Genomic DNA, 15881 nt, shown 5'->3' on the forward strand with positions numbered 1-15881 from the left:
CGATAATCGTCCATTTTGGCAGACTTTCGACCATCGTGTCACTTCACACACTGACCCGACTTTTGAACGAGCGGTCGTATGTCGGCTGTTTGAGCCGATTATTGGACGAAAACAGTGTAGTGTGTACCTAGCTTTAGTTACTGCTACTAATATCAACAAATGTGACTATGCAGAATGTAAGCTCTTCTGGGCAGGAACTTCAACCATAATGTATTTTCTCTCCTAATATTGTAAGATGATGTGTAGTATGTGGAGCCATATAAACATATACATACCAGTATCTATGTACAGAATACTATAACCATATTTTTACTAAATATTCACATAGAATTGAAACCTAATCCTAATTATAGAATACCATTTTTAGCAACAGTTTTCTGTAGGCAAAGAAATACCTAAACCAGAGCAATCAATTGTTAAGCTCCTGTTCATATGACCGTGTTAATGTGTATGACTTTCACCTTGTAGGGAGGACTCATGGCATGTGGCCAAGCTGGTGAAATCTTACTTGCAGCAGCACAACATCCCACAGCGGGAAGTGGTGGATACTACAGGACTCAACCAGTCTCATCTATCCCAGCACCTCAACAAGGGTACACCCATGAAAACCCAGAAGCGGGCAGCCCTGTACGCTTGGTATGTGGGCAAGCAGCGAGAGATCGCCAAACGTGAGTAAGAGTTGGGCTCTGACACTTGTATGTGGAACGATATGTAAATGTAATCATGTAGAGTTGGAATGACGACACTTGGGACCTCATCTTTCTCTATTTTCTTGGTGACAGAGTTCACACATGCAGGACAAACCATGATGACAGATGACATTGCCTGTGATGATGTGCCAAATAAAAAAATGAGAAGGAATCGATTCAAGTGGGGCCCAGCCTCACAGCACATCCTGTTTCAGGCCTATGAACGACAGAAAAACCCCAGCAAAGAGGAACGTGAGGCACTTGTTGAGGAATGCAACAGGTAAAGAGGAGCAGGAAAAGTGTGTATAATACAAATAGGAGAAAATGTGTTTTACATGCTAAATCTGCAACAGTGCAAACAAAAGGACTCCGGTATACTGGCAGCTGCACAACCATCTGACCTACATGCACAGAACATGGATAGAGAGAGTTATAACTAACTTCACTATAATTTACATGAACGAAAATGCACCACAAAGACGTATGCTATATATAATATTTTGATGCATGTCCCGTGCTTGTGTATCCTGCACACACATTCTCATATTTTTTTTATGGTTTCCCATATGATTTATCTAATGGACTTACAAAGGAATACATTTACATAGGCATTTTTACAGAAAGGTTTCTGTACAGTCTGTGATAATAGCTGCAACAAACAGCAGTTAAACAGCCCATTTGAAGCCCCACTATTGTTCATGGTGTCTTTTCAGATTAGACCTTCTCCCCTTGTGAGCTAAAACTTCCACCTACCCACACCTACATCTGCACCAATCCCCTTCCCTATTGCAGGTAGAAGTACTTTACTTTCTTATCAATCATTTGTTACGAGGGGATGAGAGCATGTTTTGCAGAAAGGCTTCTCTAGACACACTTCCACCCATGTTCCAAAAATGTCACCATCAATTGCCGGTAAGAAAAAACAAGAGTCATATGAAGCTTGCTGGGTAAATTTGGGAAGGTTGCTGTAGCTATGCAATAAAGCATGTGACTTCATTTTCGGAACGTGTCAAACAAATATCCTACCACAGTACACATACCAAACTATGACAGCCACTACCTACTCAACAAAAGCCATCATTAGAATACCCAGCATATATATTGCCCTCTATGCACATTTATTAGAGGATGAATCCTGAAATTCCTGATTTATGAATATAGCTATGGAACAAAGATAAAAAGGTAGTGAGAAACCTAGGTCAGAAAATAATGCTGGCTAAAAACACAAGTCTAAACTGGTGTTGCAGCAAGGGTGGTATTATAAAGAGCATGCCATATAATCGAATTAATAAAATGATTGTTCTTTAGAACCTGGTGTTAAGCAAGCTTTCATCTTCACCATTGGCAGACATGTTTTGCACAGATAACCCATGCCCCCAATGCTAGTTATATAATGTGCAGATAAACTCTCAATTTCCTGCAATATATTGCACAGATGCCCCCATATCCTGTCTATCTATACTTTTGTTTACATACAGTGACATCATTAAAATGTCATCTAGTCCTCACCAAGTGCTGAAACTCTGATACAAAATCAGAATCATTGACAGTTTGAGTACTTGTTCAGCAGAGTAAATGTTAAAGTTCATGACTAGCATCAGAAAAAGACTGAAGTAGTATGACTTCCATTGAAGGGCAGTCAAGAGTAAGCCCCTGCTCTCAATAAAAAATATTGCAGTTGGGCTTAAGTTTGTAAAGTTGCTTCACAATAAACTTCTTTTCATAATAGAATATTAAAAAAAAAAAAGGTGAAGCTTGGCTGAGATTGGATCATGCAAGAGTACAATGATCCTAACCAAACCCACAAGTAAAAGTCCAAACCTATTAAGATACTGTGGCAGGACCTTACAAGAGGTATCCATAAACAAATACCCTCAAAGATCAATGGGCTGAAGAGGTGTTGTATGGAGGAGTGGGACCAAATTTGTAAACTGACTACACTACTACATTATGTCCAGGGCTGCCAAGAGGAATTCAGGGCCCCGATACAACAAATTCATGAGCGTCACATATGTCCAAGCACTCCTGGCTTTCAGGACATCTAGCACCAAAGTGTAGTATAGAAAAAATGCAGTGTGTACACAAAGAGTTCAGTCTTGGGCTCCACCTTACATTGGGCACAACACTCACCAAAAATTGACATTGTCCCTACTAGAATCACAACATTTCACATACTGTCCTGCTCTCTCCTACCTGTTCTTCTCACTTTCACCACCTGTTGCTGCATGTTTCTTTAGTTGCTGGCTTGTCTGGATCCTGGAATGCTGGGGGCCCTATTTGGAAAAAAAAAATAGCTACATTCCAAACAACCCTGGCGTTAAATCAATACCATCCACGATAAATAATTAGGCCTTCCTCCAGCTCCAATATTACAATAATGTGCCCCTTCATCATCGCCATGCCTTATGATCACACTGCGCCCTCCATGCTGCTTTTGCCCCCTTCATCTGGCTCCCCTTCATCACACCATGCCTCCCCCCCCTTTTTAACCCTGCTGTGCCATGCGCTGACCCGTTTTTTAACCCCACTGTGCCATGCTGCCCCGTTTTTTAACCCCTCTGTGCCCCACCTCGTTTTTTAACCCCTGTCATGCTGCCCCCTCCCTCATTTTTAAACTTCTCTGTCATGCTGCCCCCCCCCCCGTTTTTAACCCCTCTATGCCCGCCCCTCGTTTTTTAACCCCTGTCATGCTGCCCCCTCCCTCATTTTTTAACTTCTCTGTCATGCTGCTCCCCCCCCCCCCCCCGTTTTTAACCCCTCTATGCCTCCCTCGTTTTTTAACCCCTGTTATGCTGCCTCCCCGTTTTTTAACTCCTCCGTGCCCCCCCTCGTTTTCCTCCCTGCATTTACCTTTTCTCCTTTCTTGGTCTGCTCTGTGCTCCATTGCTCCAGACTGACTGAATGCTGGGAATGACATGATGACATCACACCCGGCATTCAGACAGTCTGAATGGAGCACAGAGCAGCAGAGAGGAGGGATGCCGGCTCCGCGATCAGGTGAGTATGTTTTGGGGTTTTTTTAAGCTAGCCTGCTCCCCCCACCAACGACCGAGCCCCCCCCCCCCCCCCCCTGCAAAAAAAAAAAAGCAAAAAAAAAAAAAAAGGAGAGAAAGAAAAAAAAACTTGCAGCGCAAGGGCCCGGGCCCCCTGACATGCCCGGTCCCGGGTAATTAGTACCCGCTCCCCCCCCCCCCTCTCGGTGGCCCTGATTATGTCACGTTATTGCTGGCAAAGGTTGTAGATGTATGCTATATGTGTTTGATGTAAGTGACATCACTGCCATCCACTTGCCAACCAAGAAGTGCTGGCTGACAGGAAATACCTGGCAGGCATTTTCAGTTCTCCGTACATACCACCTCCAATAAACACATGTTCTCACAGCTCTCCAGTCTCTTCTTGATTTGAACTCAGACAGTTCTACATGGTGTCAGAAGCTTGGCTGCGATGATATAAGGACTCTGATGCATAGATGCACTTGTTTTTGATGACACCATCGTGGACGCATGGCTCAAATTCAAGAAGGAATGGCGTGTATACTGCTGTGCTGGACTCTCAGACAAATCAAAAAAGGTACAGGCAAAGACCCTGCTCAATTTACCTGGTGCTTAAGCTGTAGATAAAGCTGACATGTTTGTCTATTCAGAGGGGGAGGATCAGGAGAATGCAGACACACTAAAAACATTTGATGAGGTATGCTTACCAGTGAAACATGTCATAATGGACAGACATGCATTTAACACTGCTTTACAGAGCCCCTCTGAAAGCATCCAGTCATAAGCTGCCAGATTGAAACTATTAGCAAAGAAATGTGAATATGGTGACCTATCAAGTGAGCTTACCAGGGACAGAATTGTGTGTGGGACTTATGATGATGTCATTCGTACGCATCTCCTGCGGAAGAAGACACTGACACAGGATACTGCTATACACATATGCATGTTACATGAGCAGTGCCGCAAAAGTGCAATCGAGTTGAAAAAAGAGCCAGATATATGTGACCTCCAGCGACACGAGCAGCAACAAACACGCTCTGTGAATTGCGGCGGTCGCCAATCCTATGAACGTCACAAATGTCCTACTTTCAATAAACACTGCAATGCCTGTGCTTAACAAAATCTCTTTGCTCACTGGTGCAGGTCCAAAGCTGATGACAGACAACACTACAGTGCACGTTCCAGCAGCCCACTGCACTGAGTCCATAAGGTAGATACACCACCAGAAAACAATCCTGACATCAGTCATCACTTTGAGAGTGTTGACCTCAGGGCTGAAAAGGGTGACATTTACCACCATAGTTAATGAGGAGACAAATAACGGCAAAAATTAAAATTGACACTGGTGCCAAATGCAATGTCATGTCACGTGAACTCCTCCAGTGTACAAACCCCAAGACACCTATTGACTGTTCTCACACAGTGAATCTAATTGCTTACAGTGGCCAGATAATCAAGCCTGTGGGTATGGCCACGTTTCACTCCACAGGTGTCCCATTGCAGTTTCATATTGTGGATAGTATTGTCAAACCTTTGCTAGGTCTGCCGGACAGTATAAAACTGCGGTTATTAACATTAAGTGCTGACGTGTACGTGCTGCAACAGGATATTCCAGAATTAAGAGACTTTGCTGATCTGTTCAATTGCGAGACCTTTGAAAAACTCCCTGTCACATATCACATGTGTCTTGATGAGACGCAATTTGGGGTCTAAAAAGTGGGTGCGTCTTATACAGTGGTAGCGGAGATCCAGGGGGAGGGGGGCAGCGGTACAGTGGCAGCAGGGGGATCCAGGGGAAGGGAAGCAGCGGGGGGATGATTGCAGGGGCTTACTGCCGGTGCAGGGGCAGTTCCTCATACAGTGTGTGCTCCCAGAAGGGTGCCTTTGGCCATGAAAGATAAGGTGATAGCAGAAATAATTCGTATGACTTCATTAGGTGTCATTGCTCCAGTGGTAGAAGCCACCCCGTGGGTGTTGGCCATGGTTGCTGCAGTTAAAGATTATGATTCTGTATGCATCTACATTGTTCCTGTGCATCTGAATAAAGCTCTGATGAGACCGAATCACCCTTCAGGACTGTGGAGCAAGTCATTGCCGACATGCCAAATGCAAAGATATTCATAACTCTGGATGCCAAGTGTGGGTTCTGGCAAATCACATTGGACAAGGAGTCATCCTTACTCACTACATTTATGACACATTTGGGCAGACATGCCTTCCTCTAAATGCCCTATGGCATCTGTACTGGCAGTTAAGTGTTCCAACGCAGCAATGAACACCTCTTTGAGCGATACCCATATGAAATCATTGATGACATCCTCATGTGGGCTCGCACCATGGAGGAACATGACATGCGCCTCTGCAAAGTCCTTCGCAGGATTCGTTAAATCAACATGCAGCTAAACCCTGACAAGTGTCTTTTCAGAGTTACTGAGGTCCCATATGTTGGTCACCTTCTAACCTCAGAGGGTGTCAAGCCGGATCCAGCCAAGATATGGGCCACCCAGCAAATGCACAACCCCACAGACAAGCTGGGTTTGCAGCGATTTCTAGGTATGACAAATTACCTTTCAAAATTTCTGCCTCACTACAGTAACGTCACAGCTCTGCTCCGCCAGCTTTTACACAATAACATTGAATGTTGTTGGTTGGACTGTCATGCTGATGCTATTGCTCTCCTCAAGGTTATGATCACTTCTAGCCCAGTGCTCCAGTTCTTTGATGCACATGTTCCTGTGGTCATCTCTGCTGATGCTTCCCAGCTTGGTCTTGATGCTGTCTGTTTGCAGCACAACAAACCCATCAGTTTTGCATCCAGAGCCCTTACAGACACCTGAGTCATAATACCCTCAGATTGAAAAGGAACTGCTTGCCCTTGTCTTTGCCTGTGAAAAGTTCCATGAATTCATCTATGGACGTCCAGTGGTGGTTGAAACAGATCACCAACCACTGATCACTGTTCACCGCAAACCTATGCACACTGCTTCGGCACATATCCAATGGTTCATCCTCAAGCTCCAAAGGTACCATATCGATGTGGTGTACAAGCGTGGAAAGGACCTCCACGTAGCTGACGCTTTATCACATGCTCACCTTCCAGACTCAAGTGTCCCTGATGCCGACAATGACATGGATGTTATGGAGTTTGATGTCCTCTCCACCCAGCGCATTGAAGAGCTGCATGATGTTACACTCAGGGATGACCTTTGTCAACGGTTGTCGCATGTCGTCCTGCATGGTTGGCAGTCTTCCTCCAGGGAATTGCCTCCTGACCTCAAGTCATTCTTTGCTTTCAGGGATGAGTTGACTATCTCAGATGGCATCCTCTTGTGGGGTCAGCGGTTTTTAATCCCATATGCTCGCCAAGGATTTTATGACCAGCAGGCCCATCAGGGACACCCCGTGGGCCACCTTGCGACGGGCTAAGGAGGCATTGTATTGGCCCTCCATGGCTGCTGACATTGAGTGGGTAGTCCCTGCTTGAGCCCCCTGCAATGCTCTACGGCCCCATCATGGCAAAGAATTGCTCACTCTCCATGGGGTACCTGACCTCCCTTGGTCTATCATTGCTGCAGATCTTTTTGTGTGGAGGGGGAAAGAGCACCTTGTGTTAGTCTATCTCGAACCAACCAGAATATGAATACACTATCTTCATAAACTGACAAGTGCCAGAGTCATTAACAAAATGAAGAGACACTACTCTACCCATGGTATATCATGTAAGCTGCTCACTGACAACGCCATGCAGTTCATGAGTGGGGAAGTTCCAGTCCTTCACCAATGAATGGGACATCTCACGTGTCACTAGCAGTCTGCGCTATCCACAATCTAATGGACTAGCAGAAAGGGCAGAATGTTCTGCAAAACACCTGTTAGAGAAATGCTACAGAGATGGTTCAGACATATTCATTGCGCTCCTTAATTTGAGAAATACCCCAAGGGATTAGCTCCCTTCTCCTTCTCAACGCCTTCTGTCCAGGCGCACTCGCACTATCATTCCTACCACCAAAGCCAAGCTTACACCAACCATTTAAACCAATGTGTACAGTGCTCTGGAGAAGTCCAGGTTATGGCTCAAAGCCAATCACGACAAAACCTCTCATCAGTTGAGAGCGCTGCCCCGGGGCTGACCATCCTCATCCAGACCCCAGTCAGGTTTGACAGAGTCGGGACTGTGCAAGGATCCTCCAACAGGCCCAACAGCTACGTGGTGCAATCTGGCGGTGCCTTGTATGAGTGCAACAGACGTCACCTCTTAAGGGTGTATGAGCCAACACCACCACCCCACGGAATACCGCCTGAGGGTGTCAGAATACCTATCAATCTGGACAATGGGTCCTCTGAAGAAGCATCTATTGCAACGCAGGATAGTGCGATACCCCTGACCAATAGTGAGCCCTGTTCATCAAAAAACATATCACTACCCGCTTTCTTCATCATGAGGTCTGGTAGAATCTCCTGGCCTAATACTAAATTCCAGGACTTTGTTATGTAACTTTGTTTCGGCTGCTCTGAGCAGCCGGCCAGCACACTCTCCCTGCCTGTCTCTGCCGAACGGACCTGCACATAGTGTGCAGCCACCGGCAGTAAGCCCCTGCAATCATCCCCCCGCTGCTTCCCTTCCCCTGGATCCCCCTGCTGCCACTGTACCGCTGCCCCCCTCCCCCTGGATCTCCACTACCACTGTATAAGACGCACCCACTTTTTAGACCCCAAATTTTTGGGAAAAAGGTACGTCTTCTACATGGGGAAATACGGTGTGTGTATGTATGTGTATGTGTATATATATATATATATATATATATATATATACATACATACACACACACACACACACATTATATAGTGTTTCTGGTATGCAGTGGTTGGCATCTACCAAAAGTGCTCCATGGAAGGACAGTCAGTGACCCGGCGACAGCTCATGAGTTGGTCTAATGCTCATTGATGCATGCAGAACAAGGGGGACTACTCCATCTGGTCTGAGAGGTGCACAGAGTGCCCATTCTGACCCCTGTCCACCGCCCAAAAGCATCTACAAAGGCAACGTGACCGTCAGAAGCTGGACCCTGGAAGAAGGTGGTCTTGTCTGATGAATCACATTTTCTTGTACATCATATGGACGGCAGGATGTGTGTGTGCGTCGTTTACCTGGGAAAGAAATGGCACCAGGATGCACTTTGGGAAGAAGGCAAGCTGGCAGAGGCAGTGTGATGCTCTGGGCAATGTTCTGCTGAGAAACCTTGGGTAGTGGCATTCATGTGGCTGTTACCTTAACAATGTTTATGTAGGTGATACGTGTCAAAGACCAAGTAAACACCTTCATGACAACGGTATTCTTTGATGGCGGTGACCTCTTTTAGCAGGATAATGTGCCCTGCCACACTGTAAAATTGTCCAGGAATGTTTTGTAAAATCAAGTTTGAGCCCTGGAGGCCCCAGCTCGCAACTTACAAGATTGAAAGAATCTGCTGCTAATGTCTTGGTGCCAGATACCACAGGACACCTTCAGAGATCTTGTGGAGTCCATGCCTCAACACGTCAGAGCTGTTTTGGCATCACAAAGGGGACCTACAAAATATTAGGCAGGTGGTTTTAATGTTGTGGCTTATTGATGTATAAATCAATTGAGCTTGGTGGGACAGTACACCCATCATCTCTGAATCCATTCACTGGGATCAGAAACATGATGGGAAGGCTTGCCGCCTATAAGGAACATTGTCTATTCCAAAGGTAAAAAAAAACCAAAAAAAATAACTTCAAACCCTTATGTTATAAAAGCAGTCCCAAAATCCCATGTACAATATAAAACATAAATGAAGCCAAATCGAGCAGTACTTTAGGAGAAAAGAAACAAAAAGTTTAAAAGAATGAAAAGGGTTGTTCAAAAGTATTATTAGGTGGATCCACTAACCCAAAAAGCTAGGAGCAGTTACAACAAGGACTATGACTAGGGCGGGCATTTGGAATGCGCTTGGTGAACAAGTAGGCAAATAAAGAAGCCGTGCAGGGCTGCACACAAACTACAATATAAAGTTTATAACATGCAATAAAAAGGTTTAGAATACACTCAAACAATGGTATTTGGTAAACCTATGCCGTCATTGTCATTGCAAGGGATAGCATATAAAATATAGGGCAGCACAGTGGCCTAGTGGTTAGCACTTCTGCCTCACAGCACTGGGGTCATGAGTTTGATTCCCAACCATGGTCTTATCTGTGTGGAGTTTGTTTGTTCTCTGTGGGTTTCCTCCGGGTGCTCTAGTTTCCTCTCACACTCCAAAAACATACTGGTAGGTTAATTAGCTGCTATCACAATTTACCCTAGTGTGTGTGTGTTAGGGAATTTAGACTGTAGGGACTGATGTCAATGAGTTCTCTGTACACTGCGGAATTAGTGGAGCTATATAACTGATGATGATGATGTCCACGATTCCTACCTAATACTTAACTACTAAGAGGTAAGTGACTAGACAAGTATGTAACACATGGTAGTAGATAACAACAACAAATTATAGAGCTGTATATACTTACTTAAATGGATAACATGTTTTAACCAGTTCTTAATCATCTGGGCATATTTTCAAACACACAACAGCATCAGAACCACAGTTAGGTTAAAAAGTAATTGGCCAAAGAAATAAAGATTTAAACAGAAACATAAAATGGTCCGGAGCATGATCCTTACTCATCTCCCTGTCCACTTCTCTCCCGAAATTATCTGCCTTCCCTCTTTCTCTCATTAGAACATTGACTTATTTTGTTGTCTCTACTATGGTCAACAGATAATGCGTTTTATATTCTATTTAACCTACTATTTATGTTAATTAACGGTTTTAGTATAATCAGAAAAGTTATTTATTATATTGCTTTATTTATAAAAGACCAACATATTATGCAGCACTATACATTGCGGGATCATGATCCAAATAAACATCATACAATAACATGAAAGAAAAAGTAAAGATGGCCCTGTCCATATGAGCTTACAATCTAGGTGGTGTGTGGAAACCAATATATTTATGGCTAATGCTGTGAATGCCATAAACTACACTTGCTGTTAATTTGCTATAAAACACTCCAATGAAGATAACCAGGAAGGGATGACAATTTCTTTGTGTTACTGTACAGTCATTTTTAGGTACATCTGTCACATTTGATGTGTAAATGCAGTATGATCAAATATATAAACAAAGGTTTTCATCCTTAGGCATTGTTACTGCAGGATCAATGATAACCCTGATTATGCTGTAATAAGCACTACAGAACATTTTGATTTATGGTGTCGGTCAGTGAACAGAACCCTCTTATGTGTCAAGCAGAAGCCTTGGGACATTAATACTTCGTGACGTTGGATAATGATGAGTGGATCACCACTGATCAACTTGCTTATAGCTTTAAAATTACATTTGTGAACCACAAATTTGTCTCCTCCGTCACTGGACTAATACAACATTTTCATGCAGACAATGAAACAGCTGTGACCTGCTTAAATATTTTTATGCCAGTTTCTCAGAAAAAAAAAAAACTTCAGGTGTTAATCTGCTCGCCTCAATCTTTATCCCCCAGGGCCGAATGTCTGCAAAGAGGGGTGTCCCCATCGCAAGCACAAGGGCTGGGCTCTAATTTGGTGACCGAAGTGCGAGTATATAACTGGTTTGCAAACAGGCGCAAAGAGGAGGCATTTCGGCACAAGCTAGCGATGGACACATACAATGGTCAGAGTTCTACATCTGCCCACGATCTCCCTTCAGGCAAAGTAACTGGTAGGTGGAGTATGAGCTTCTAACATGACCCATTGGCTGTTTTGCATTTATGGCAATATAGTGAATTTTATCTCACCACAGGTCGGTATGCACAAGACTCAATCAATGAACGCGGGACCTCTATTTTGACCAGCCAGAGTGGTCTATCTCCTGGTCTAGAGCACAGCCACAATCTTATGAGCAGTGACAGTAAATTAGTCCAAACAACAGGGGGCTCTCTTCCACCAGTCAGCACATTGACTGCCCTGCACAGCCTGGACCACGGACAGCACAGTTTCAGCCAGACACAAAATCTCATCATGGCTTCACTCCCCAGTGTCATGACAATTGGCACAGATGCTACACTTGGACCAGCATTCAGCAACTCTGGCCCCTCAACATTAGTCATTGGTAAGAAAAAATGAATTAGAGGCTAAAACTCAAACATATCTTTTCTTCAAAATGAAAGATATAGCTCAATATTAAGTCTGTACTCCATGTTCTATAAAAGGCCTTAAATATATCTTTTGGTACTCATAAGAACACAGCACGAGCACTTGTCAAAACAGTGAATGCTAGATCAATAAGACAAATGTATGGTATGGCAGTTTTAACAAATCCCAGATGCACCATAAATGTACAATATTGCAATTTTGTCAGGAAGCAGTATTATAACATTAACTGAATTGGTTTCTCAGGACTTACATCACAATCTCAGAATGTTCCTGTGATAAACAGCGTGGGCAGCAGTCTGACCACCTTGCAGCCTGTCCAGTTCTCCCAGCAGCTTCACCCTTCACACCAGCAACCATTAGTACAGCAAGTCCAAGGTCACATGACACAGAACCCCTTCATGGCCACAATGGCTCAGCTTCAGTCTCCACATGGTAAGAGACTAGTCAAGTGCAAGTAGATTGCTTTTCTACACAGAATTTCTCACCAATTTGTTCTTTTCTGCAGCTCTTTACAGCCACAAATCTGATGTTGCCCAATATGCATCTGCCAGCTTCTTCCCACAGACCATGGTGATCACAGACACATCTAACCTGGGAACACTAACTAGTCTGACCCCCAGCAAACAGGTAATGACAAACAACACATTAATGGTCAATAATATTAAAGTGGCACAAGAGAAAATCAAAAACTCTCCCGCTGTTCTTGCTGTGTGACAGATAGACATGTTGTTCAAAATTTCCAAAGACGATATTTCTTAATTTACAACTGGGTTAAAATGTTCTGTCCAATTATACTATTATAGCTAGGAATTACCTAATTTTGCAGTCATATAGTTTCCTTATGCAAAGTTGAGACTGTTGTCTAAAAAAAGTGTAAAAAGCAACCTTAATAGGAGTAATAGCCAGGAATTACACACCACTCAATCATAAGTGGGTAATCACAGTAAAAGCATAACAGTACAATCTATGTCATTTGCTAAAATAAGGACAATGTTATACTATCAACAGATCCATTCTCTGCACTCTAGTGCACAGGGAGATTCTCAGAGTTCCCAGGACTCCAGCATCTTGCATCTTGCTCCCAGTCACCGCCTCTCCTCTAGCCCATCAGGTAAGGATAAGGACAGGGGTAAGAACCAGCTTTCAGTATACTTACTGTAACTCTAGAACAGAATATTTGTGGTTCAAGTAATTTGCATTGGGACATGTTAAAAATAAAAAAGGGATTTTTGTTTGTATGTACCATTAAATATCTTTCTTCAAAGTTCATGGGGCGCACAGACAGGGTTATATTCCACCTCTAGGATGCAGGGCAATGGAAGAAAAAAACATATTCAGACACATCTTCTCTCCTATAACCTTCCGGCTCAATTTTCCATTAGCTCAGCTAGGATACAAGGACAATAGGAATAGAGTAGAACAAAAAAAAGTGCGTGTACTGGAAGGCTAACAGGAAGAGGTGCTGAAGGCCCAGATGGGGGTGTGGAGAGGGCATCCTTCATGTATGTCAGCCAATCAAACCAACTATCTTGAGATACTCCCATAGAAGAACATATTACAGACTTTTAGATCCATATTGGGGTGGAAGGAACAGTCTCTCTTGGGCAGCAGAATGATTAGAGTAGAAACCCCATCCCCTTTGGAGCTTTGGGACCAGGCAAACATTCACCCCTCCATCCATCCCCAAAAGCCCTTATGTAGTATCATTAAAGGCTTTCCTACTAACTGGGTATTTGGGAACCAGAAGCAGGAAAAATAACGATTATAATTAATTTTGTAATATATATCCTGCTCCCTCAGAAATTATGTTGAGCATGGAGTGAGACCAAGCATTTGCAAAGTGATTCCAGGTCACCCTGTAACAAGTGGAAAAGACCATTAATTAATGAAAATACTTTTCCAGATCTGCCCATTGACCAGATACCAACTTGTTAAAGATCTCATCCAGGGAATAATGACTGGCCTGCGAGTCAATGTCCTTTACATAGACTGGAGACTGGTTCTGGTCTTTTGGATGTTCAGGGTGGATAGTACAGCTCTGATAAGTTGATAGCCTCAGTCACTGAAACTCATCGGACTTCAAATGGGCAGCTGAGTTTTCCTGGGCCAAAGCCTCATCCCTAATGCTTCCTAAGAGTCTAACTGAAGGGGAGAGATGGAGCTTGGGTTTTGTCAAATAAGAGGCCTGGAAGTCCTCTACCTTCATATTCTTAGACAGACAGCATTAAGGCCTGTGCCCTGGTCTGTTCCACGATGGCAGCGAAAGACTCTTCAACTCATCCCACCAGCAGAGGGAAACAGGAAGTACTAACCTGAGTGAGCAATTGACCAAGCTCACTGGGGCTCCAGCATCCTGGACAGCATGCTATCTGAATCTGCAACTTAGCGCAGGTAGAGCAGAGAGGCAGCTATTGAGCACAAACGTGCATATGTACCACCAAGATTTAGGAGCCCTTGTGTTCAGCACAGACTCCTGAAATTTGAATATTCTACATCCAAAAAAGGGCGATGTTCTACCAAACCAAACACTATAAAGCAACAAACTAAGCACAATCGGTTAGTTTAGGCTACTAGATTCAAAGAAATGAGGTGTCGGGGAAGGGGGGTATGGGAGCAGTAGAAAGAAAAAAAAAGTACACTTCCCCAAGTTGGCGGTTGTCCAGTGAGAGCAGAAGTCATTCTGTCATGAGCATCAGTGTTCCTGGTGTAGGCTGGATTGCTGGGTGGCTGTTGACAGGAATTAATGATAGGATCTTCACCCAACAGCAGCCTATTTGACAAGACATTCAAACAGATTGGTAATGCCCTCCAGACATTACAGGCCTGATTCATTAAGGAAAATAAAGCAAAAAAGGAGTTACTTTGCACCTTGGCAGAACCATTGTTACAATCCAAGAGGAACAAATTAGTTTATTATTTTGCACATAAGTGAAATACTGGCTGTTTTTTCATGTAGCACACAAATGCTTGATAGCTTTTATTTTTACACTGAAGTTTAAAGTTGATCTAGGACATGCCCTATCCCAACTATAAATCTGTCTCCACATTTTATTTTATTTTCACAGAACAGAAGTGGGTCAGTTAATATGAGTGACATAGTGAAACAATGGAATATTCACCATCATCATCACCATTTATTTATATAGCACCACTGATTCCGCAGCCCTGTACAGAGAACTCATTCACATCAGTCCCTGCCCCATTGGAGCTTACAGTCTAAATTCCCTAACATGCACCCGGAGGAAACCCATGCAAACACAGGGAGAACATACAAACTCCACACAGATAAGGCCATGGTCGGGAATTGAACTCATGACCCCAGCGCTGTGAGGCAGAAATGCTAACCACTTAGCTACCGTGCTGCCCGTATTGACCATATATTTTGGTACTGTATATTCAGGGCTATGAAATGTGGGAACTACACCTAGGGCTAGATTTACTAAACTGCGGGTTTGAAAAAGTAGAGATGTTGCCTATAGCAACCAATCAGATTCTAGTTATTTATTTAGTGAATTCTGCAAAATGACAGCTAGAGGGGTATTCAATTGTTTCTTTTAACGCGCTAAAACAAAAAAAAACGAGCGCTCGAAACAAACTTCATATTATACGGTAATTTTGCGCGCGTAAACAGTTAATACGGTACTTACTCGCTGCCAGCGGGCTGAAGCTCAGGGAGCTGCGAGATGAAATTTAGCGAGTAATTACCGTATTAACGGTAATATTTTTAGAGCGCTCGTTTTTTTTTGTTTTAGCGCGTTAAAAGAAACAATTGAATACCCCCCTAGAATCTGATTGGTTGCTATAGACAACATCTCCACTTTTTGAAACCCGCGGTTTAGTAAATATACCCCCTAGAGTTAGAAACAAAGCACGAAAAAAAAGGTGCACATTTGCTCCTGAACAAACCACTTTGCAGTACAAGATCTGCATGTAGCACATAAATACTGGACATTTTTAATTTCACACTACAATTTAAAGTTGAGCTAGGTGACGCCCACCCAC

The 15881-nt window shown here is 43.5% G+C and overlaps 1 protein-coding gene across 1 annotated transcript in view; it reads left to right on the forward strand.

Moving 5' to 3' along the window:
- Positions 1-15881, forward strand: part of HNF1A (HNF1 homeobox A) — a 39232-nt gene that overhangs the window by 20881 nt on the left and 2470 nt on the right. Inside the window, exons 2-8 of the mRNA XM_075215125.1 lie at positions 469-668; positions 783-969; positions 11249-11445; positions 11527-11835; positions 12123-12311; positions 12385-12506; positions 12888-12990. Of these exons, the coding sequence (XP_075071226.1) occupies positions 469-668; positions 783-969; positions 11249-11445; positions 11527-11835; positions 12123-12311; positions 12385-12506; positions 12888-12990 (1307 nt within the window). The remainder of the gene's footprint in view (positions 1-468; positions 669-782; positions 970-11248; positions 11446-11526; positions 11836-12122; positions 12312-12384; positions 12507-12887; positions 12991-15881) is intronic.

Source organism: Mixophyes fleayi, chromosome 1 (assembly GCF_038048845.1).
Source record: "Mixophyes fleayi isolate aMixFle1 chromosome 1, aMixFle1.hap1, whole genome shotgun sequence".
Classification (NCBI taxonomy): Eukaryota; Metazoa; Chordata; class Amphibia; order Anura; family Limnodynastidae; genus Mixophyes; species Mixophyes fleayi.